Source organism: Symsagittifera roscoffensis, chromosome 7 (assembly GCF_963678635.1).
Source record: "Symsagittifera roscoffensis chromosome 7, txSymRosc1.1, whole genome shotgun sequence".
NCBI lineage: Eukaryota > Metazoa > Xenacoelomorpha > Acoela > Convolutidae > Symsagittifera > Symsagittifera roscoffensis.
Genome location: NC_087068.1, coordinates 17,031,493 through 17,056,767, shown reverse-complemented (window position 1 = coordinate 17,056,767; position 25,275 = coordinate 17,031,493). Strand labels below are relative to the sequence as shown.

At 34.9% G+C, this 25,275-nt stretch overlaps 2 protein-coding genes across 7 annotated transcripts in view; one reads left to right on the top strand and one right to left on the bottom strand.

Moving 5' to 3' along the window:
- Positions 1-11,501, top strand: part of LOC134850923 (glutamate receptor ionotropic, NMDA 1-like) — a 73,208-nt gene extending 61,707 nt beyond the window's left edge. For 5 of the 6 annotated variants that reach the window (XM_063866734.1, XM_063866730.1, XM_063866732.1 and 2 more), the window contains 3 exons: positions 5,716-5,730; positions 7,788-8,507; positions 11,336-11,501. In XM_063866734.1, coding sequence (XP_063722804.1) covers positions 5,716-5,730; positions 7,788-8,480 — 708 coding nt within the window. In that variant the 3' untranslated portion in view covers positions 8,481-8,507; positions 11,336-11,501. The remainder of the gene's footprint in view (positions 1-5,715; positions 5,731-7,787; positions 8,508-11,335) is intronic. The other variant, XM_063866735.1, reaches the window with a different exon arrangement.
- Positions 11,502-11,846: 345 nt separating this feature from the next.
- The window catches only part of LOC134850922 (uncharacterized), a gene marked incomplete in the record, with an annotated part of 66,924 nt that continues 53,495 nt past the window's right edge, over positions 11,847-25,275 (bottom strand). Inside the window, 7 exon segments of the mRNA XM_063866729.1 lie at positions 11,847-12,281; positions 12,554-12,646; positions 19,824-19,996; positions 20,553-20,736; positions 21,224-21,411; positions 21,804-22,584; positions 22,804-22,926. Coding sequence (XP_063722799.1) covers positions 12,222-12,281; positions 12,554-12,646; positions 19,824-19,996; positions 20,553-20,736; positions 21,224-21,411; positions 21,804-22,584; positions 22,804-22,926 — 1,602 coding nt within the window.

Sequence of the window (25,275 nt, the reverse complement as noted above, 5' to 3'; positions counted from 1 at the left end):
ATTAAAGATATCCCAATTCCAAAAAATCTAAAGGAATTTAGATCATTCTTCGCGTCAACTAATCAGTACATCAAATTTGTACCATTACTAGCATCCCTCGGAAGCCCGCTAAGACCTCTTTTAAACAAGAAGTCGATTTTCCTTTGGAATGAAGATCATACAAAAGAGTTCGATAAGATAAAACTAGAACTAGTCAATCTTACACAAAACACTCACTTCGACGTTAAAAGAATCACGAGAGTGAAAATCGACGCTTCACATAACGGGTTCGGTGCATCCCTCGAACAACTCCACGGGAACGACTGGAAAATAGTATCGATTGCTTCAAGATTTTCAAATCCCCACGAATCCAAATATTCAACAAACGAATTAGAGTTATTAGGAGTTGTATGAGCGGTAGAACATTACGAAAACTATCTCTACGGCTCAGAATTTGAAATTATTACCGACCACAAAGCTCTATTTTCCGCTTTGTCACCTAATCACGGAAACAAAATGTATCATAGCCGATTGACAAGATGGGTAGATTGTCTTCTACCATTTAATTTTACTATAAAGCATTTAGCGGGAAAAGACATGGGTTTTACTGACCTTATTTCAAGATCTCCTTCGGGAAAAGCAATCCCCCCATCACATTACGATGAAGAATTCGTAGTAGCAACTACCAAAAAAATTTACAACGCACTCAATCCGTTGGATAACGACAATTCATTATGTAAATCAGTTAGTTCAATATTGGAAAATTCCAATTACACGAGATTACGCAATCACGTAATAATTACAGCAATGAATTTCATTAATTCTTCCATTCCAATTTGCAATCAAAAACATTATAGAACAGAACTTTGTAACTCTAAATGCATTCCCTCGGACTTTTCAAACCTTGATCCTACTAAAATCTTTTTATCAAAATCAGCCTTTATATATTTCTTAATTCTTAATAGTAGTTTAATTAGTATTCCTTCGGATTTTAAACTTAAAAATTGTGTAAATATGTCTAATAACCAAATTGTAGTTAATCCTTCCACCTCCGGAATACAGGTCTCAATCGATTTCCAAATTTCTTCTGAACACAAAAAATTAGTAAAAAAATATCGAGAAAATCTCAAGTTACCTGAAAGACCTTTGGATCTAAACACGTTATTGAACGCAAAAATGGTCGCATTACTAACGAAAAACGACAAAATGTTAAACCCAAATGTGAAAGCTCTTCAGAACAAAGTAAAAAGCATCAATGCAAATTCCCGTTACCTGTACCAATTTTCGAAAGACCTTCATGAATCTGACGGATTATTATATATGGATGGAAAATTGGTTATTTCTTTTACACTTCGAAACGCCGTTTTAAAAACTTTACACGAATCCCACCCTGGCCAATTCGGTATGAAATACTTAGCACAATATATTTGGTGGCCTCACATTAACCGGCAGATCTACTTCCATGGGATTAACTGTACCCAATGCACCCAAACTGGTAAGAATATAAAAAGCATTGTACCTACCACACAAATTAGCGAACTTCCCGTTTTATCCGAACCTAATGAGGAACTTAACCTCGATTTCGCCGGCCCATTAGATAACACCTGGGGAAAGAATAAATACATTTTATGATGTATAGACCGTTTCTCAAAATTTCCATCAGCTAAAATTACATCTTCAACGTCATCAAACACGGTAATCGAATTTTTTCAAGATTATTTTTACCTCCATGGGATTTCTAATTCTATTCATGTCGACCACGCATCCTGTTTTACTAGTCAGGATTTTAAACTATTTTGTAATTCTACTAATATCAAATTAATATTTTGTACAGTTGGGGACCATCGCTCTAACGGCCTTGTAGAAAAACTTGTTCATACTGTAAAAATTAAATTATTAGCAATGTCACAAGAACAACAAAAACCTACATTACAATTTGCTATCTCGAAAATCATTTGGAACTTACGATCTTCCTTTCAATCAAAAATAAAATGTTCACCGTTCGAAATACATTTTAATAGAAAACCGAACACGATCTGGAAACAATTGGCATCTAGTAAATTATCCGGTGGATTTTTAGACAAAGGGAAGTCGATCTTGACTGGAACGCGGACGATTGGATAGAAGACGGGCACAAAGACTGTCTAGTACCAAAGAAGAACCAGTCACCACTTGAGAAAGGTTACGATTCAGACCACCCTACAGCTTCAAAACCTTCATCTTCCCGAGTTTCTCTAAACAGCCCACTAAAAGCTAATTTACTCCGAAAGACGAATGGAAGTATAAACGGAAATCCCTTCTATAAACAGCTGGGTCAGAAAAAATTAAACTCAACAAAATCTACGGTTGAACTATCCGACGGAAAAATCATTAGAAAATCGGACATCGCCATCCCAAAGTCTAAATCTTGTACAATCCGTTCATTCAAAGGAAATATTTGTTTCCCTTCTTTTATTAACACTGATTTATAAGTAGGTCCAAGAAAGACTAACAAAACAAAGCCCCAACAGACGCGGAAACTAGGCCCTAAAACGAGACGACAAATAGAGCTGCCTACTCCGGTCACCACTAGGTCTAGAGGGATAAATCAACCAACTAAATCCAACAAGCCAAAACGAACCCGAAATAAAGTCTCGACTTTTAACACTTGATATCTAGCAGGTGACGAATCCATGTTCATTCCGTCGGATACATCTGACATTAGTGATTGGGAGTGGATCGCGGGTGGTTTTCCATGCAGGAAAATGATAAGAGAACGTTTCATTTCGGATAACCCCATTTTTAACGAAGAACCTACCTCATCATTAGATCCTCAAACATATCAAACTAATATAAAATCTTCGATGGACTCAGCGGAATGTCCAATCAGTATAAAACCAGCAGCCCAAAGTACTTCACACTCACCTAGCAAACCTTCTACTACAGCAACATCGGAAGGCCCAAACGCTCCGTTGGATACAACGAAGGAATCGGAGGGAGAAAATCCTGTCGAATTTCCAGTTTTCGAGATAGAAGACTCCTCTGATGAAAACGCGATTACTGAGGAAAGGCATCCAAAGGAGACCATTATCACTGGTAATGATTTTAAATTAAGACGTTCGAGTCGAAATGTTGGACCTCCCCAATTCTATGGTTAAAGGTTGTACATAGATATTATAGATGAGAACGAAAACCAACCAGGCTCCGCGAAAAACCCAATACCTCTGGACAAAAACGACAGTTCGGGCTCCTTCACACAAATCATTACAAAGAATCCCTCGGATATCCAAACTCCTATTTTTGACATCCAATCGGAAGAAGGTACATCCGGCTCAGCGATCTCCTCATCCTCAAACAAATCTCTATTATCTCCACTGATGAATCCCTGAGAGACGCTGTGAATAGTTTTGACAACTATATAGACTTGAATAATGAAATATTCAACGCGGAGTTAAAGAAATTTATGGAAGGGGACAGTTAAACTAAAACAAAAACTCGCATTTAGACTTTAATAATTTTATTAGTACTTCATTACAGTGCAGTTAGAATCTATCTACTTTTTGTAGTCATTGATTATAATCCGCCGGAATCATGAATTGTGCTATTCCTCTTTCTAATCAGTCACTCCTTCGGAGCATTAAAATTTCACTGTTGTATTGGGCAGTACTTAATTTTTTTTCAATCCCTTGGTGGACTCCTTAAGGGGGAGAAAAGGGTCAGTTATCCTGTTACGTATTGTAGCGTATAGTAGTTTATTTTTTTTCCCACTAAAGGGAATGTTGCGAATCATACCATTCTTTCTTATTTAATTTAATTAGTCTTAAATTACTTTAACTGGTTAGTTTAGATTTGACCTTGTTATGTTCATTCACTCCGGCAAAGAGAATGCTCTCTCACTATTTAATGTTTTAACTTTGAGATTAATTCACTTCTTAAACTTATTTTTATCTGTAACTAAGTAGAATTAGCTGTAACAAAGGAACAATCATTAACCCCTTCCCCTAAGTCTACCAATAAAAAGTCACCCATGTTCAGTCATAAGGGAATGCAAATGGCGCTTGTGGTAAACTTGCAGGGAGGGGCGTAAACGAGGGGGGGGAGTAAAGTGGGGGTAAGTTAAAAGGGATGTAAAATGAGATGATTTGAAAAAGTAGAGACAACAAAAAATAAATTTTAATGTGAAATGTAAATATAACATTTCATGAAACGTAATACGTAGCAACTGCACTAAACAGGAAATAAAACAACTTTGAAAAAAGTTGTAAGTTTCATGATTAATTAACCTCTCAAAAGTTCCATTATAATCGATTATAATGGATAATAATGGCATAAAAAATATTAGCATTATAATCTTTTTTAATGGATTCTAATCTTTTACCTTTGTAGTTTTATGGATACTGACTATTATTCAAGAAACTCCAGTGCGGGTAGTGTCTGTATCAAAACTAAATATAATTTGTATATGTTTTGTATAAAATCTTTATTTAGTCTGCATAAAATTTGATATACAAAACCAGTTTAAGTGTGTTTATATAAATGTTCCATTGTGAAGGTTTAAAACATGTAAAATGTGAAAGATGTAATTTTTAAATATTTTGAACCAGAAATTATGATTAACAAAAAAAGCTCGACTTGAAGTTTGAGTTTACTTTGAAACTTTACCACAAAAAGTTCGGCTTGAAGTTTGAGTTTACTTCTGAAACAATTTTTGAAATCGCAAAACAAAAATTATAATTCACCGATGGTATCTGGGGTAGTAGTAAATTTTATTTTACAAATTTTTTAGTGAACTCGAATTTTTGTAAGAAATAAATTGTCTTTTTGCGACTCAATGAAATCTGTGATTAAGAAAGGAAACAAGACATTGGCTGCTGAGCTTTTTTTGAAGTTGGGCGCTGATAATTGATGTGCTAAGAAAAAAAAACAATATATGCATCTGAATGAAAATTCCTTCAGTTTGCAAGCTTTCAATTGCTGATTTACTTTTTATCAAGGATGTAAAAAAAACTGAAAACATATAGCTTGCTATCAACATTGTGAGGTAAAATTTGCTAAAACTTTTACTTCAAAATTCAAAAATTTATCCTAAACCCTATATGTTAAACTTAATCTTGAAGAAATGAACAATGTGGTTGTAAATTCGAAATTTACCTCCGCCATCTCTTTGTGAATATTTTATTATATATTAAATGTTAAAATAAAATGTTTTTGACACAAGTTTAAATTTTTCATTGTAATTTTTTAAAAATGTTTATCATAAGTCACAAAAACAGTTGTCGAAAGGTTTTGTTGAAACTAGCAGTAATGTAAGGACCTGAATCTTACAAATTTTCTTACAATCTTACAACTGAATCTTACAAATGTAAAGACCTGAATTTACAGCATATAGAATTTCAAAATTAAGACGTAAGAAGATATCACTCCGAAAGTTATTAAGAAAAGACAAGTTGTTTTCATTAGAAAAAATCTGTTAGTTCTGTGCTTTGAATGTATAAGTATCGACGTTGCTTTTCGTAAACGTTCGGTTTTTAAAAACTTCATACAAGTAACTTCAGGATGAAAAAAAACTATTGCATTATCATTAAAATCACTTAGCTCTCCTAAATCACTTTCTTGTCTATTTTCAGATTTTCAGTTTTCGTTTTAGTTTCAGCATCCGTTAGCGTAACTTTTTGACATTTAACTTCAGTTCGACGTATTTAGATGTTCACGTCTTATCTGTTCTGTAACATTAGTTGACCTTGATCTTCATTTCAGGACGAACTAGATAGTGTAAGTTACAAGTAACGCGACAAATGATGGTGGCCGAGTATGACCTTTGAACTGAACTGATATAACCCATGCTGCCACTTATATGTATATTATTTTGTCTGACAAAGTTTAATCAGAGCTCAGGGGCGGGTTTAGGGAGGGGGGGTGGGGCGGACGCACTCTTTTATTCCGGGATTCGACCCCCTGCCGACCCAAAGGGTCCCGCTTTGGTACTTTTTAAGAAACCCATTTTTGGTCGACCGACCCTATAATTTTTCTAAAGGCGCCTTTGGCGCCAATATATACTAATTTTAAGGGGGGAGCGCGTGCCGAAAAAACGCGATTTTTTGGTCAAAGTTTTCCAAAAAGTGCCTAAAAACGCCTTTTTTGGACTGTTTTTCAACATTTTGCCTGCAGCGCAGAAAATTTGGCCAAAACAGGGACTAAACCGTGCATAGGGAGAGATCGAAAAATCAATTCGGTCGACCTAAAAAAAAGGTCGACAAACTTTTTTGAAAATCCACCCCCCCTCGAGAAAATCCTAGATCCACCCCTGTCAGAGCTTATTCAATTAATTTTTGCTAAGGGAAGCTATTCAAAGCTCAAGCGCCATATTCCTCATGAAGTCGTGAAAAAATAGCGAAGGTAGACAGAATTTTTTTGCTTTTGAATTTTTTTGCAAGAGCCTATATACTCTGATTCAACTTCGTAATTCTTTCTCTATTTCATTCTTCGCATTAAAGTAGCATAAATGACAGTGCTAAAAGCAGCAGAACAAAAAGGCTCAATTATATAGTAAAAGTGGATGAAATAAAAAAACGCAAAATTTGAATGCTATCAAATGCTTCAGATTTTATCTAAAATTTATGCAAACAGTTATTTTTGTTTTGCTGGTCAACAATGTTATAACGGCTTCACTTTATGTAAAAATAACTGTTTATAACGCTAGTTTTCCTCTTCCATGGCTTAAACCAAAACTTCTTTGCTGCTCGATAAAGTTTTGGTCTTAAAAACTTGCTCCCGCAAATAATGAAACGCTGACCGAAACCACTGCATTCTGATATTTAAAAAAAAGTTGCATTGTAGTGAATCGGGTTTTTTTGGTTATAACCCCCAAAATGATGAAAAAAAAGTTATAACCCCACCAAATGATGAAAAAAATTAAAATTGAATCAATATAACTGAGAAATGCACGGCTGATCCTTAGAGCCTTGAATCAACTCAAAAATAACAAAAATGGGATTTAAATATCAATTAGAGCGCATATGGACTCATTTATGTGAAATTTATGTAAAGAAAAGTGCAAAAAAAGGGATAAGAACTTGTTTCATGCTGAATTCGAACCGCTTTTGTTTTGGCCTGCGCCATATTGACAGCTAGCATTTTTTAGTGATAACGATCCTTTTTTGTTATAAACAGTTTCATCTTCAATTTTCATCATTTAGGATGTACAACTGTAACCAAAAAGACCCGTTAATCAAAAATTAAAAACTTCGCTAAATGTTGTCCTAGCACTGAATTAGTTGCTTCAAATTGCTGAAAAGTCTAACTAAATTAGCAAAAATATTAATACTGATGAGAGGTCGGGGTGTTCAAATGATGGGCTGCGGGTTTTTCAAATGTTCTTTTTTGCTTTGCAAATTACTTTATAAGTCATTAATCAAATGTTATGAGTTATATTTTTTAGGTGCCTTGTGATAACCTTATATGCTCTGGAATCAGGTGTAAATGAACCCATAAAAAGTCAAAATTGGAACCAAATTTACGGTGCAAACGGAATTGTGACCTTTACATAATACAGAAAAAACTGTGAACTGATTTGTTTGAAAGCGCTAAGCTAACAAAAATACAATAAAATGACTACCAGGACAAAAAAATTCCAGCTTCTTGCAAAAGAAAATTGAAGAAAACAGTTCAAATTTTCAGCTTGCAAAAATCTATGATTTGCTTTTTGTACAAATGATTTAACTGAAAAATGAAAATAATATAATGCACTCAAAGCATGCGCTCACAACAAAAAGGTGGCAAAATAAGGCAATTGAAAGTTTTTCGCGACCTATTTGAGTCATTCTATTTAGGAGGCACTTTCCAGTAAACAACAACAACAACAACAGCAGCAGCAACATGCCTCTGGTGCCGAAACCTTCGAGGCGCCCAAAACCCTCCCGGTCGGAGGAAGAGTTCTAGGACCCACATACGTAACGACAACAGGGCTAAATGGGCTTGGGGACGGGGCGATACATCAAACACCCCTTCTTGCCGCCAAACAGACAGTAAACCCGGCCTATTTCCACGGCATGGCCGACGCGGTAACAGGAGAAATCATTCCACTCTCAAAATCCGCATCTACTGCAAATCATCTTAATGTTAATTTGTCATCAATTCCACAGTCATCTGTTATGCAAGGAATGTGCTCCCTTCCACGCCAGCAAAGCCAGTTAGGACTGTCGACTCCTGGCGGAGCCACCGGAAACCCCGCTGAGACTCTCTACGGGACGACGTCAAACCGACCCGGCGCCAACCGGGTGACACCGCCGGCGCCGCCGAAGAGAGCACATCCCGGGCAGCATATAGTAACACCGGGAGGCATTCCAATGTCGGCTTCGGCATTTATTCAGCAACACACTAACCAGCCGGTGGCACTACAGACGTCGTCTTTCGACTCCGAGTCCAGTTCGGCCTCGATGCAGCAGCCGAGAGGTGGAGTGTACGCTAGAGCCAATATGTACAGTCCCGACTTCAGTCCGACAGACAAATTCACAAGTGTATAAGGGCAAAACGAAAACCATGTCTAACAGGTGAGTCTTTTTTAAAGCGAAAATATCAATTTTATAATTAAATATTTCAATTTGTATTTGAATAGGTTATTCGAGTTCCTATTGAGAGTTAGCGATGGAAAATTGAAAAAACAGTGCTCACCATCGGTAATTTAGCACTAAATAATTACCCAAATAGAAAATTTCAGCGCTGAATTAGCAATGATTCATAGCTGGAAAATCCGAAAATTTTAGCGATGAACTAGCGATGAATTTTAATTTTTTCGCCATAATAGCAACTGTTAGTGCTGAATTAGGGCTGATTTAGGGATGATTTTTTTAGCGATGGGTTAGCGATGAATTAGTCATGAAATAGAAATGAATTTTCATTTTATCCCTTATTAGCAATTTTTACTGCTTAAATGGTAAGTTTCAGAGCTGTATTTTTGTTTGATTTTTTGCATATATCCACTGCAAGTCTGGAAAAATCAAAACAATAAACATTCTGCCTCTCGATTAGGTTCTTATTGGAAAAAAATACGTCCGTTCCGACTGCTAAATGTTGGACGCAAGTTTGCATTTGGATGTCCTTAATTTTCACGCAAAATTAGATGCCTTAAATACTTATCGCATGATATGTCTTTTAAAAAGAATTGTAGGTATGATTTGGGAGATTTTTCAAAAATTTAAGGTTCTCAAGACGAAAAAGCCAAGAAAAAGCGGCTCGATGTTTTTGCTTCTGAGATTAGCTTGAGTAATGGCTCACTCCTCAAAGTATAATTTTTTGACAGCTGAACGAACAGTTTTTCAGTTTCTTAAGCTGTAGCTTAGTAGTTTCTTTTTAAGGGTTGATAAATTAGTTCAGACGCTTTTATAGATCGTACTGATTTTGTTGTGAGTTTAATTGTAGATCATTCGCTAGAAGATAACTTTTTCTAAAATTCCAGTTTCCTCAAATTGGGTTACTTTTATCAAAAATGCAATTACTTTTCGCTCTCGAAATCCATAAATTTTTACGGCTATATTTTTGTTCGAATTTACGAAAATTACGTTTTTTTTCATAAGAAGTCATTTTTTGATGTTTTTTTTGCGTTCATTGATTCTTTTCCAACTGTCTGTTGACTACGCTTAGCTTACCTGTAGGAGATATGATCAACTTTTAAATTTCTCTTTGAGAAAAAAAACAATTGCAAAAATGTGTTAAAATAACGCATAATTTTTGAAACGTAAAAAACACAGTCTAATCTTTCTGTGCGTTGATCGTACGGTGCTACTATTACGCTAGCAATACTTTGTACGCCGGACAAAACGCTTGCTTGAAATACAGTAACCTTTCTATTTTCTATCTTAGAAAGTAAATCTAAAATTCGCTGAAAAATATTTTATTAGAAAAAAAACTTAGTATCAATTTACTGCAAGTTGCCTTTGACTCAATATTTATTTTAAGGGGGAGATTAGAGGTATTTTTACTGAGAATGGATAATATTTTATAGAGAATGGTTGGGGTGGTTGAAGAGAGTGGTGTTGGTTTTTTGTGAGATTTTGTTGGAATAAATTTCAATAGTCTTTAGCTTCTATTTATACTCAAATGGAAAATCTCCCATTTTTTTGTATCAAACGTGAAGTTACTTTTTAACTTCGTATTCTTTCGTGAATATTATTCGTGCATTCGTATCTCACTAGAAGAATTTTTCGTATGCTCGTATTTTACAAAGAGGAATCGTTATTATTCGCTTTGAATGAGAATAGTCGCTTCATTTCTCAATGCTTAAAAGGTTATACGAATTATTCCAAAAGCATTTCCCTTCCTTTTGCAAAGGGATAAAAACATTTATTTTGTGGTGGTGGCGGCGTCACACTTTGTGAGCACAATCAAATTATTCATGTTTCTGTTTCAATCTGAAATCAGAACACGACTTGCGCAACCATCGAATATCCCTCATTTTATTTAGTTTTTAGAGTTGTTTGTTTGTTATTGCAACACTATTTTTCTCAAAAGCTGTTGCTCATCGTTCAACGCTATTCTCATTTGTTTTGTGTTGGTGCTAACTTAAATTTACGGTTTTAAGTGTTTTTTTTTGAAATTTTGGCTTAATAGTTTGAAAAATCAATACTCAGTTGAAAAGTTCGAGTTTATACAAAAAAAATTTAGTATCTATACTGACTTTTCTAACATTCGATAACTTTTTTTCGAAAATTGAACCAAAAAAATTAGCAAAACGCCAAAACCGATACTTTTGATGATAAAAAAATTGAATCTGAAAAAACAAAAATACACAACCTAACACGGTGAACCCTTTTCTTGGTAATCTTGAATGTGGTAGTAATGTAATTTAAAATTATTTTAATTAGAAAAATTAGCGTAATATAAAAAAAACGTTGGGAAAATGCAATTGCTATTTCGTGTTGAACTGTTTTTTGGTTTTTATAAGCCACTTATCAGGCTCAAATGTTTCATGTAAGGAATTCAAAATGCTCAAAAATTGCAGTATTCCAATTAAATTTCCTTTGAAAAAGAAAGACTTATTACATTGCTGTTTACTTCCCTGACTTAATTATCTCTGAGTTACAAAAACTGAGAGACTTTTTTCGAATCGTTTTTTTTAAATCGACATCACCACTGAAAGACTGAAATTTGATACCATGCTCTATCCTCTAGGATATTTGTAGAGTACCAAAATTTGCGCGGAAAACATTTCAGACTGCGTCATAACTGGTAAAAGCTAATTAGATTTTTGTATATTATTACCACTACTTGTGATTTTTGTATATTTATAAAAAGTTTGCTCTAGCCTCTATAGATTACAAAGTTGTAGGTTTCCAAAGGTAGTGGCGTGGTTTTTTTCTATTAATTTGATTTTTTTTTTCAGATTTGTCTGACGCAAATGAGATCACTGGCCTCGAGAACTTCTCGCGAATGTCTTTACTGGTCATCAAATTAATCGACATTTGTCTTTTGCCCTTCAGACAAAAAACTACTCCAAAAGACCATCAAATCCAATCATCATCCGCATTCCATAATTCAAGATAAATAAACTCTTTTGAATACATGAACACTATCAAAATAAAAACACAGTTTGTTCAGAGTTTTATCTATGTATCTATGTACAAATGTTACAGATATCTACATAGATTCGATCATAAATGGTAAAATTCGACAAATTTAATGGTAACAAATCAGGTATGTCAAATTTCTCTTCGAAGATGAAGACCGATTGGCTCATGAAAAGATTGATAATATGAATAAAAATTGTAATTATAATTGAATCAAGTAATGCAACTTTTGATGTTTTTATTTTTTGTCATCATTTTCCGCTACTTTATCGATAAGAGATGTTGAAATTATGTCACTTATCGCTGTATTATATAGATTAATGCATTGATGTTCATTACTTTTTAATATATTTTTTGTTTCAAAACCGTTTTTTTAAACAGGCCCTAATTGAACTTGAAATGAGGAATAACCAATAAATCCCAGAAAATAAATTATCAAGTATCGATGATTTAGAGACCAGTGCCAATCAATCGCAATCGGTAGTAAGTTAAAAATAATAGGGGAGATGGACAGTTCACTTATTGATTCCTATTGACACTATTTATTCAACAAGGTATAATTGGAGACAGTGACCAGTTTCTTCAAACTCGGGCGCCAAAAGTACAATTTTCTTTATCTTCAGTTGCTCAATTCGCCGGATTCGTACTCGACAATTCATCGAAAAATGCGCTTCGCTTCTCAAATCTGTTGAAGTAAGTTGATTACTGCTCGTCCGCTGTTTTGCCCGACATCGGAGACATAATGTTCATTTTCCCGGGTTCCTTAAATGAAATCTATATTTACTGCTTTGGCTCATGTTTTTGAGTTGACAAATTTCAAACCAATTTGATTGAATTTTTTGAAGCTTGCATAGTTTTGGATAGTTTTTAAAGATTAATTCATCCAAAAATGACCAGCTGTTTGCATGTGGTATAGTTTCGTCCTTAAAACATTTCATCAAAATCAAACCATGAATCAAAATTTAAAAATAAACATGGCGTCAAATCAAGGCAGTGGAATGGGATAATGCGCATTGTAAAATCTAGGCACTTGCCTCGGCCGACTTGTTTCTGGTCTTCTCTAACTCCTCAAGGTCAATCTGGTGCATGTCCTTGTAACGTCTGCTCACATTCTTCCAATCACACACCTGTCAATCAAACATATGCAACAGAACTGCTTCTTAACGTTTAGCTCACAAGTGAAAATAATCAGTGAATTAAAAATGATCCAGGTGTACCAATGTGGGGTCTTTTCGGTAATATCCCCCACCCCTCTCCTAAATGATGAAAAATGAAATTGAAAAATTTTAAAATTTGAAATTGGATCAAAATTACTAGGAAATGCAAGATAGTAAAATGGAAAAGAAGCATATTTACTAAATTTAGCGTCAAAGTAGCTTTTTTTATTTCTTCGCCGTATTATTCACATAAATTTCATAAAAGGGATCCCAAATGCGGTTTTAATTTTTATTTAAAAGGCATTTTTTTTCATTTTTCAAGCTTGATTTCACGCTCGGGATAAAAAACCTGAATTTTTACGTAAAAATCACTTTAATTTTCGAGAAGCCACATTGACTTCCACTTTTTGTTCCGATTTTCGAAGAAAGTGACGGAATATTTGTGCTCGGAGTGGTTTTTTTTTCTTCGGACAAATTTCGATGTTTTAACTAGCCATTTTTGACGGAATTTTTTATATCTTCTGAAAAGTATTGTTGCACTGAGGTCAAATTTGAAAAGATATTTCTTCTGCGATCTTTTTTTTGTAAACTTATGGGGGTTTAAAGGTTGCCATTTTCGCCAATTTTGGACAATAAACTAGCAATATATTTCACACTATTAACGCATAAGCGGAGATTTAATCCGTCTTAGAAATTGTTCCAAGTTGGTTCAAGCATGCTATTTGCCAAATTTGATTTGTTACTAGGAGCAAAATCTATCACTTTGTACTTATATAGCGTGTCGGGGGTTGACTTTCGAAAAAATCTTGTTTTAAAAAAATTTTAATCAAAAAAGCAGTCGGAACATTCATGCCTTTGCCTTGATATAAGCAGTCTTGTTGTTCCGGCTTTCGTAACAAAAGTAACGGGATGTTTTTTATCATTTGGGGAGTATAACCGACAATCTGTCATTCGCCAATCAGGGCTTAAGAAATAAATAAAAAGTTTTTAACTTTTGAAAATTTCAATAGGCGAAAAAAATTACTTATCACTCGAACCGACTGAGAGGAAGAGCAGAATTGGTTGAAATCAAATTAGATGAGGTTAGAACAGTTGGCATCAAACTCTTGGTGCGACTGCGGCGTTGAGTTTTTTGCAAATTGCCTGTTAATTGCCAAAAAAAAGCAGTCGGAACATTCATGCCTTTGCCTTGATATAAGCAGTCTTGTTGTTCCGGCTTTCGTAACAAAAGTAACGGAATATTTTTTTTATCATTTGGGGAGTATAACCGAAAATCTGTCATTCGCCAATCCGGTCTTAAGAAATAAATAAAAAGTTTTTAACTTTTGAAAAATTCAATAGGCGAAAAAAATTACTTTTCACTCGAACCGACTGAGAGGAAAAGCAGAATTGGTTGAAATCAAATTAGATGAGGTTAGAACAGTTGGGATCAAACTCTTGGTGCGACTGCGGCGTTGAGTTTATTGCAAATTGCCTGTTAATGCGAGTTCTCTTTTATTGCGAGTTGTATTTTGTCGCGAGTTGTCGCATTACGAAAACTTGGGCATCTTGTCTATCAAACCAAGTTCAGTATGCGCTATGTTAAATGAACACTATTCCAAATATTGATGAGCTGAAAGTTTTTTTTTAAACTAGGTGTATCAAAAATTCGAAAGTTTTCCAGAATTTTTTAAAATCAATTATAATGATAAAATAAACTCAGTTCAATTTCATGAGACTTGAATTTAAAAATCTAGATAACCCAGACATAAGAACCTTCGATAGATCTAGAATTTTTTAAAACTTTTTTTTTAGTTTCAAAATGTTTTGTAATCCAAATCAAATCGCAAAAACATCAAAAGTTTTTCCAGCAAGCTACAAGGCAAAAAATTCCTGGTTTTGTTCATGTTTCTTTTCAAAATTTCATTTTGTTTTACAGAAAATAGAATAACGATGATTTTAGCTCGTTCGTTTTGAATGATGAGACCGTTACTGTATAAAACTAAGTCAATCTTAGATTTAGTCGGATCACTTTTTTTATATAAAATGCTCAAATGAGATAATGAAAAATATCCAATAAGACTCAATTAATGGTCTCGTTTGCTTCAAAAATTGAACGAATTTTGAAAATTTGAAATTTCCATTGCTTGCAAAAAACAAACTGTGTGCAGACGAAAATAAAGTTTATCTCAAGCAAGCACTGCATGAAAAAGAAAGCATTGAAAACAAAGAAAAACCAAGCAACTGAAAACTTTTGAAGTTGCATCGCATAATTAGGTTGTCTCTTTGCAACATCTCTGGAACATTTGAATTTTTTTCGAGTAATCGAAATTCTGGTTGTCGGGAGGCCTAAAAGTCCTGGAGATTCGATTCTTGCACATTTATTGTCAGAGATCATAGTAGCGCCAGATAAAAATCAGAATCTTGCAATTGTCGAAACACCAATCAACACTCCGGTGTTTTTCACGAATTCCTGAGGAGAGATATGCAAGGTTCATTGGATTTTCGACACCATGCTGGCAGTATTAATCATGCATTCGAAAAATAGAAAAGGATTGAAGAGAAACAATGAAATCCAAAATATACCCTTTAGAGAACCACTCCTGCGACTCTAATGATTTTGTCAATCAAAAAAATGTTTTTTGATACACAAAGCTTCAAAATTGTTGAGAGAATTCGATGATAGAATGTATTTGAACAAAAAAGAAGGATTTGTTGGTGATCTGTAGGGAACGAATTGTCAATCGACTGTTATGTTTTGCACTTGTATAACAGTCGAGTTAAATTTATAAGAAGCGTACTGAATGTCTGTGAAGAACGGCTTGAAAAAACAGTTAGAAAGCTTTTCGGCATATTTTACAGAGAATTTTTAACGGTTATGCTTATGCGTCCAAAAAATTTTGGATACACTTGTATTGCAGCTGATTAGAATTTGGTATCAGAGAAATTTTGTTTTGAATTTTGATCTTTGACAAAGATTGGAGTAAAACACGATTTAAAAGATGAGAAAGGTCAGCCAAGAAATTGAAATTTTTATAAGTTTGTAGATTATGTGGTTATATTTGGAATGAATTTGCAGTTTTTTGGCCACCTAGTAGGCGGAAATTGGATTTTTCAAAGCAAAACATTTTTTATTGTGAAAAATTTAACTTTAAATGACTAACGATTTCAAATTTTCTTGTGGTGCGCGATAAAACAAAATGCAGAATTTACAGTCAGAAAATAAAACTCTCATTCAGAAAAAAGAAGATAAACTGATCGTTGTCGGACTTGCATATTTACAATAACCTAATTAGAATGAAAACATCCAAAACTGTCAAAATTTGGTTCGTCTCCCCCATCAAGTCATTTTCGCGCATGCATTCGCAAAACAATGTCAAGAAAATAGCAGTTTTGTACAAAGACGTTTGGGTGTAACAATTCCTAAAAATGCTTTGGCAGCAATGGAGCGCTGGTTTCATTTTTTACTTTGATAACCTTTTCTGTTCGGCACCAGCTGTATAGGGTGCGTGAATTAGTATTCGCCTTCAATTTGGAGATAAAAAATGGTCGCTTGTTACAAATGATCGCCTCCACTAAATTTTGTTGAGGAAGTATCTTCAAAAATTACTTTTCATTCAAATTAGAATGACGTTGAACTCTGATTCAGCATCTCTGATTCGTTGCGATGTGCGATGTGCGATTCATTCCTCTTCTTTAACTCCAGGTTATTTTGAGAAAAACTCAATAACGCAATCTAGCCAATTTTTTGATCGTTAAAATTTATCAAGAAGGTAAAAATTGATTTCATCTACCACAAGTCACAAATCAGGGCTTTCAACAAACAAAAACAAGGCCAAAATTTTGATATAAAATATTTATTCAGCTGATCATAAATCGTTTTGCGGAGTTTAGATCTTATGATCTTTGCACTGATGAAACCTATGACCAAGTTGACTACCTCTTTCTTGCTAATTTAGCAGAATGGCTTGGTTAATTTAATTACAACTGCAGTTTTCACACGAACGGACAAAAAGAAGAACTCTGAGAGGAAATCCAGATGATAACTGAAAAACTATTACATAGCCAACATACAGTTGGAAAATAATCCAAGAACGCAAGCAAACAAATAAAACTACTGACTTGTTTTTTTAAAAACTTTTATATTTCAAGGAAGAAAATTAGATGGCTTCAAAGCTGTTTAAATTTTTAGAGCTATTTATAATTGACAGTTTTTTGATAAAATTAACCCAATTCGACAGGGTATTTTGCCTTCCTTGTAAAAAAGGAAATAAACTGTACTTAAAAAGCAATCAAAAGTCAAACCGCGAAAAAACAATTTTGAGGCTGAACAAGCCTTTAGATTCTTACTAAAAAAAAAAAAAAATTTATCACGAGCCATGTGAGAGTCTCTGAACTACGTTCATCGACTCTTAAAAATTTTGACCTCATCCCAATCTGAAATTGAACAACTGACTCTTCACAAGTTTTGCATTTAATTTTTGGTTCCGCCTGTCTTCTCAAATCTTGCAAGAACATTCAAGGCCAAAGTATCGAACATGATGTTAGCGAAAGTTAAATAGTGTCCGATGGTTTTAGACTAATGAGATTTTCGATACATATTATAAAAAAAACAAGATGAAACTTCTTTTCTAGAATCACTTTCATCTACAACCAATATGAACACAAACCTACATGGCCCTCAAATAAATAGAAACTAATTCTTTGAAGCAACTAACAAGTCTAAACTCAACTTGGAAAAAAATTTGCGCATAATTTTTATCGAAAACGTCGGGTTTAATCACTTATTACGCTCCACGAGAATACCAGAATTTGCGCTTGATTTATCGCAAATTTCCCATACTATCTTCTTCGAAACCTCGAAACTTTTCGAAAAATGATTGCACTTCTTTAAATTTTCCGACCTTTTACAAAATACGGAGGCACATTGTCTTTGGGCGTGTTTTAGTTTTTTCTATTTTTTGTCCAAGCCAAATCAGGTACCACAAACAATCACCGGACTGAATTGAGTGATTTATCCCTTTCAGTTTTTATTTGAACCATATTTAAAAAGTTCCCACAAAAAATTATCAGTGTCGAGAAAAACCGGTTTGAAGACTTTGATTTTTGTCTAACTTTGAGCTGATAAGGTGAGGCTAAGCAGACTTACAAAAGCTTTTTATGCTTAAATTCGAGAATGACAACTTAGTTTTGCTCGAGTAAAGTTAATTTTTGGAAAGTTTTTATTTGGCAATCAAAATCTTCAAATTTCTAAATTTTTTCGCAAAAATATTTTCATTAAAATTTTTTATCACACCATGCAGAAAAAACGGCAATATTTTGGAAAAAAATGTTTTGGTACTTTTTAAGATTATGGTCGGAACATCCAGTGCTACTTGCACAGTAACCGGCTATCCTTGTATATTTCTGCATAATACAAAAACTCGCTGCCAAGGTGTAAGCGAAGCTTAATTCAGCCGCGGTCGACAAGGTTGGATTCAAATTTTTATTCCTCGACGAAATTATACAATTTCTATCGAGCTGAAAGTTTGATTCAATCGGACCGATTTTTTTACGGACGCATGCTTTTCAATCTAAAAACATTTTTGTGGACGCTTCTCGATCTAAGAATCTAATTCCAGATGCCTCAATTAACTTTTACCAAAAAACCTTGATATTTTAAAAAAATGTTTATTTACTTTTTGTGAAATCTTTTTTCGCCCCACAGCACATATAAGCCATTAATTTCATTTCTTTCGCATTTTCCAACACATTATGTCAATAATTGGTTGAGTTATCATGTCGCAATTTAGATTGGAATGATCTCTGAGCTTGTTTCGTTCGCTGAGTTTGCTGCGCATCCACTAAAAAATTTACATTTTGCGCGCATTAGTTGTCCCATACGGCCATTTTTAAACCCAGGTAACTTCTCAAAATAAGTTAAAGGCTAAAAAAATTTTGAATTTGAGCTCGAGATGTTGATAGTTTTCAGTTGGTGTACCTATTTTGCCAAAAAAACCAATTTAAAAGATAATATTGAATAAAAAAGGACTCCAATCATAAAGATTCTGTCGTTTTCTTCAGAAGTCGGAGCAAAATAAGTAACAGAAGTAGCGTATCCGGTTTTTAACGGCAATTGTGAACTTTAGATAACTTAATATCTAATTACAGATTAGATTTCTCATGAGACACAACTAAATTCTGTCAAATTTCTGAAAATGGCCTTTACGAAGCCACACTGTGCGCTGGATAGGCGCACAGTTTTGTGTCGGTCTGTTCCTGGAATCCAGAGAAAAGTATTTAAACATACGTTAAAAATTTTTCGGAATGATTAAAAAAACGAAAAAAAAAAAAAAAAAAGAACAAAGAGAGCGTCCTTGCGGAGTCCGCTTACAATTCACAAAATACACAGTTTGGCCTAGTAATGGCCTCTATCGGCATTTTTTTTTACTTTTTGTTGGATGCTCTTGAGCCATAGAAACTCCATCGGATCAAATCGAAATAAAAATAATACAAAAAGTTGTGTTTATAGCATCGATCTTTTTGCTACTTGGCTTTAATTCTGTGCCGTCGTAGGCAAACATTGAAAAACTAACAGAAACTTTGTTTTTTTACCCAACGGAGATAAAAATCAGCACTAAGTTTTGAGATTATGGTGACCCTGATTGATTATTTTCAGTAGGGCAGATCTAGACAAGATTTTCATGGGGGCGCGGATCTAAGATGGGAATTTTCAAAAAATGTTTAAACATTTTGTCGAAGTTATTTTAACTATTAATTTTTGCGCTCTTGAAAACCACTATCAAGTTTGTATTTCTAAAGTTCTCGACAAGACCTTATGATCAGTATCGACCCCTCATCCACCCCTCAGGGATTCGACCCCCTGCCGACCCAAAGGGCCCCCTTTATACTATTTTGAGATATCTCCATTTTGGCTGACAGACCCTAAAAAAAGTTTTCTAAGGGCGCCTTTGGCACCAATATTTACTAATTTTGAGGGGGAAACGCGCGCCGAAAAAAAAACGAGATTTTTTGGTCAACATTTTTTTAAAAAAGCCTTTTCTGGCCAGTTTTTTTTTCAAAATTTTGCCAAAACAGCGTCTTTCTAGTTGTTTGGGAGAGCTCGAAAAATCAATTTAGTCAACCAATTTTATGCAATTTTCCGCTTTTGAACAATTCAGAAGATTACGTGTTCAATCTTGACAGGTCCCCCTCCCGTCCCCCCGGCTCCCTCCTCTTCTCTCTTGTCCCCTTTCATTTTAGCCCTGCCGGCCCCAACTGAAGATCTGGACTCTGCTCTAGCCACTTGCTCCGATTCAGACTCCTCTTCCTCCTGCACTCGCTGGATACCGAAGATGTTCTCTGAATATACACACACAATTCGCAACCCAATGCAGAAGATTGCATATTATAGACAACACAAAGTGTACTTTTTTTTCAAATTCGTTATTTTTTTGCTCAATTTGAAATTCGTGTCCTCAATTCTGAGTAAGACTCTCAAACTAAGAAAAGAGTTATTGTATATTTTTCACCAGAGGCGGATCTAGGATTTTCTCGAGGAGGGGCGGATTTTCAAAAAATTTTCGAAATTTAGACCTTTTTTTTTGGGTCGACCAAATTGATTTTTCGAGCTCTCCCAAAGCATTGTTTTGTCCCTATTTTGGCCAAATTTTGGTGCCGCTGGCAAAATTTGGAAAACTTGAACCAAAAAATCGCGTTTTTCTAGCGCGCGCTCCCCCCTCAAAATTAGTATATATTGGCGCCAAAGGCGCCTTTAAAAATTTTTTAGGGTCCATCACCAAAAATGGATATTGAAAAATAGTACAAAGGTGGGACCCTTTGGGTCAGCAGGGGGTCGAATCCCTGAGGAGAAAAGGCGTCCGCCCCCCGCCCACCCTAAATCCGCCCCTGTTTTCACCTCTGTTGACGCATAACTTCTTGATCCAGATGAGGATCTCCAGCACCAGATTGAGAGGGGGTGCGGTGGGACTCCTCTGGTTCATGCTGCGGATCAACTTGGCCCTGCCGAACTTCCACTCCGTGTCCGACTGGCGCTGGATCCTCTGGTACGTGTCACTCATCATCGCAATCAACAGATTCACCTGAGAGAAGCAATCGAGTCACTTTTTGAAGTTACATTTTATTGGTTAAAAAACCGTTAAAAATCATGCACGGAAGTTAGTTAACTTTAACTTTCAACATAGTCACATCTCATGGAAGAACGCTAATAGGGGGGTTAGTAAGCTCACTATAATATGTCTTATAGTTAAGAAGCGATAGTTTAAAAATCTTTCTATAAATAGTAGGATCAGTGTTTCGATGCCAACCATGATCCCTGCTCGAGATTTGTATCATAACAACTTCTGGTCTCTGTTTTGATATTAAGTGTCCTCGAAAACAAGAGACCACGACACACATAAATGTCTCGGCTGAAGCGTGGTGCGTTTCGAATTTGAGCTCAATTTAAGATTGCCCATCGAGCGTGGATTTGCACTCGCAAATCATAAAAGTCGAAAGATATGTCGTAGCCTCGACTTTGGAACCTATTCAAATGTTAAGCACCTCCTGTCATCCCGGGTATCTACTTACGAGCACGATGATGGAAATGACGAGGTACACTCCATAAGTGAACACGATGAGACTCCTCCCCCAGGAGGGAATACACACGGAGTCCTTGATCATGTCGTCGTCATCTGTCAGACCAAACAAGGCGAAGGCCAGCTTCTCAAACTGCTTCCCAAGAACAGACATACCCTCCTTATAGGGGATCTCCTTACCTGTCAAAATCGGGGAAAAACATCAAATAATAATTTTTTCAAATGACTGAAGACAACTAAAAAACTGAAAACATGTGCGGGTCTTAATATCCCAAAAACATTTTGACAGACTTAGCTGAGCTGGATTTTTGGTGTTTTACAATCTGCGACTATTTTTCAGTTGGCAATGATAATCTCCTCATATAACTTATTAAATTAAAGCATAATCCCGGATTTGAAGACAGTAAACAAGTAATTGGTTGGTTCGATCAAGTCTGTGAAAACGAGAAAACGACCACGTGCTTTTGGGATCTAAAATCCGCATATGTTTTTTTTCAGAAAAACCTAATTTTTGTGAACTCATTTTTTTTAGTTTGAGCACTTATTACTCGATCATTAATTTTCAATCTTACCCGTTGGGTACTCTACCGGGTAGAGACCAATCTCCTCGCAAAATTTCTTCGGATAAGCTGGCTGGTTAAGAGCAGTCATCTCCAGAGTGAACCCAAGCAGAAACAAACTTAGCAGAATCATAAATCGAAACAGATCCTTCATTAAGTCAAAAATAATAATCGCCCAGGGTCCGAAAAGGTGATGAAATGTCAAGAAGTCCAGGAACTGCACAAATGTCAGAGGTATCGAAGCTCCTAAGAGCTGATTTCTGACGTATATTGTATTATATTGATATTCCAAACCCCCGCTAGAAACCGCATTAAACATGTGGATGGCCATCGATATGGCTGCCATGACTATAACAATGATCTTGATCCAACCAAGACCTGATTTGTCAGACGGACTGGTTAGTTCTGAAAGTAATAAACCGCTCATCATGATTAATAACCCGAACTCATACCACGGTGGAACTATTAGGTAATCTTCTTCCACTTCGTAAAGTCGAAACGCGACAGTTAGAGTGAGTAATAAAATTAAGTAAATATGCGATGTCAGGTATAACATCATTTTGACTATTGGGACTTTGTTCATACGCATGAATTTAACAGGGAAGCAGAAAAATGCAAAGCAAGGGGGAAATAAAATGGTGCCAAAAAGGAGGAGGATTTTGGACGTGGGGAGATGTAGTCCCCCCATCCAGATATCTGAGAGGTATTTCTGGACTGCAGAATGTGCCACAACTTCTTTTTGTTCACACTCCATCAAGACGTCAAGTATCTGCATGTTTCTATGGTCCACGGCCTGTATAAAGATTACAGTTTTGAATGTTAGAGCTGAAATATTACAGCTAGTCTACAACAAAAAACCAAAAAATCACCAAGACTTATATAAGAGTGTTCACTACGTTCATTCTCTTAAAAGCACCTCGACGCCACTGAAGTTTCTTGTTCACGGATTGTTCAATCACTGATCGGATTGTTCACGGATCGATCACTCACTTTTATAGAACATTTGACTGACCTTGAGAATGGATCCGGTGGACACTACTCCAGTGGCGATGGTGGTCAAGTCCACTGCGACCTCCTCGCAGAAGAGGGCCACTTCTGTCAACTCCTTCGCCCTGTCTTTCTTACGAACACTCTCCTGCAAAACTAACCAGTTATGAATTTCTTCGTTTAGGCATAGCATAACTTAGAACTGACTCGAAAAAGCAACAAAAAACTGATTGAAAAATAAACAAACAATTTATTTGACTAAAAGAGATTTTACGATTGAAATTAGAATTTTTTCTCGACATAATTTTTTTGAAGATTTTTCGGAAATATAGTTTGAATTACGACTGAAAAGTCTTTAATATGAAAGGGCTTTAATAATCCGATGATTACTTGTGGTACCTGATTTTGTGTGGAAAAAAAAGAAAAAACTAAAACACATCCAAATAGAAAGTTTCTCCCCATTTTCAATGGTTGGAAAAACGAGGCTTTACACATTAATCATTCACTTTGTTGCATTTTTTCGAGTTTTCAATTTTTGAATTATATGAAAAAATTGCCATCAATTATGATTTATAAATTGTTACCAGAGATTTCTCCTTTTTTATTGATTTTTTCAAGATATTAAATCGATTACGAGTGACCCATTTTTTTGAAGTCCTCCAATTTGAAAAGATTTGGTCAATGAATAATTGTTCTTTTTCCACACGGAAATCTAAAAACTGATATGCACCGTTAGAACTATTTTTCTTCCATTTTACTAACAGAGTTTGAATTGAACTTTAGAAATTTAAAAACCAAACCACGTAGGCAATTGTGTAGTATTTCTCTTGAAAAAAAAATTGAAGGCCCAAACCTGTATGAAGTTATTATTATAGAAGGTATAAAAAACTATTCAAATTAAATTGAATCGGTTTAAAATGTCACAGAAAAAATATAGGAGAAATGAAAAAAATAGATTTAGATTGGTTTATATTCCATTCAGATTGATTATTTTTTATTTTTCTGGCTTGAAATATGTGGAAATATTTTTTAAGCTGGGGTGTCTTTTTTGTGTTCAGTCAAATTTCAACTTTCGATAATTTTTTCCACCATCTGAGTTTTTTTAAACCCCGAATAAATTTTTGTGAAGTCATGGAGGTGTAATAATGATAAATGACCAATTTAGAATAATTAACGCGCAACATGCTGCATATTTATAACATGCGTGAACTGCGAATTGAATCAATTAATAGCTTAACTTTTTGTTCCGACTTTCGAAGAAAGTGGGGATTAGTATGCTTGCTGTTGCTTTTTTTATTCAGTCGATTTTCGAATTGTTAACTAAGCGTTTTTGTCAATTTTTTTTATACCATCTGAGAAATAATGTTATCATGGGCTCAAATTTAAAAAATTATTTCACCTGTGATCATTTTTTATAAAATTACAGGCGTTTGAAAATTGCAAATTTGGCCACTTTGGGATAATTAAATTGCCATATATTGCATAAGAAGCGAATTAATGCGTTTCAAACTGAATTGAGACCATTTAACTCTATCATCAAAAAACGAGACGAAAAATACACCCGTAGTATTTTACATTGTGTGTGGGGAATAAATGAGGAAAAAAAAAAAAAAAAATACTCAAGCAAAAAAAAATTCAATTGGCACTAAGCGCAGCCGAAATTTTCAGAGCTTTGTTCGGATATACGAGCAATCTTGTTTAGCATGTGGTAGATAATCCAGTTGCAATATGAGCCAGCTCGGTGCCGGATATCAAGTCGACGTGACATCAAGCCGAATTGTAAAATAAGGGATTTCAAGCCAAAGTTTTTCTCAAAAAGTCATGAAATATGAATGAATTGAAAAGTGGTCTAAAAATATTCTCAATTCCATGGCTTTTCCTTTCAGTTTTTGGCTGGTTTAAAAAAATTAACTTTTAATTGATGTTAAGGTAAGTTAAAATTTAAAACATTTTTGAAGGCGTTATTTACGTTTCTAAATTATTCATTTCAAAATCCTGCTGATTTATGAATGCCCTTCCTAAGGGGTGCATTGTCATAAAAAAACGCTCATTATCGACTAAACTTGCCTTTTTTTTTTAAATCAGATGAAAAATAGTGCTTATAGATCATTATAAAGTTAAAATTTCGGCCTGAAGTCCCGTTGGCTTGTTGTCCTAGACCCGAGCCAGCTACCATATAAAGCAGCCGATTATACGGAGCTGTAATATAACAATGATGTAACGGTTGTTTCATAATTACGCAAATCAGGAAAACTCCTACATAATTGACGTAACTTTTGGGTAGTTTATAAACTCTGCTCATTGTCGGCTGCCTTGAATTTTTTAACGTTTGTTCACACTATCAAAAAATTACAAAATGCCCTTCTCTTTTTTATCATAGCGTGTGGGATTTAAAGGAAGACAAAAGAAAAAACTCATGTAGTTTTTTTTCGTACCGACCATTGAAAATGGGAGGAGCTTTGTATTCGGGTGTATTTCAGTTTTTTCTTTTTGTTTT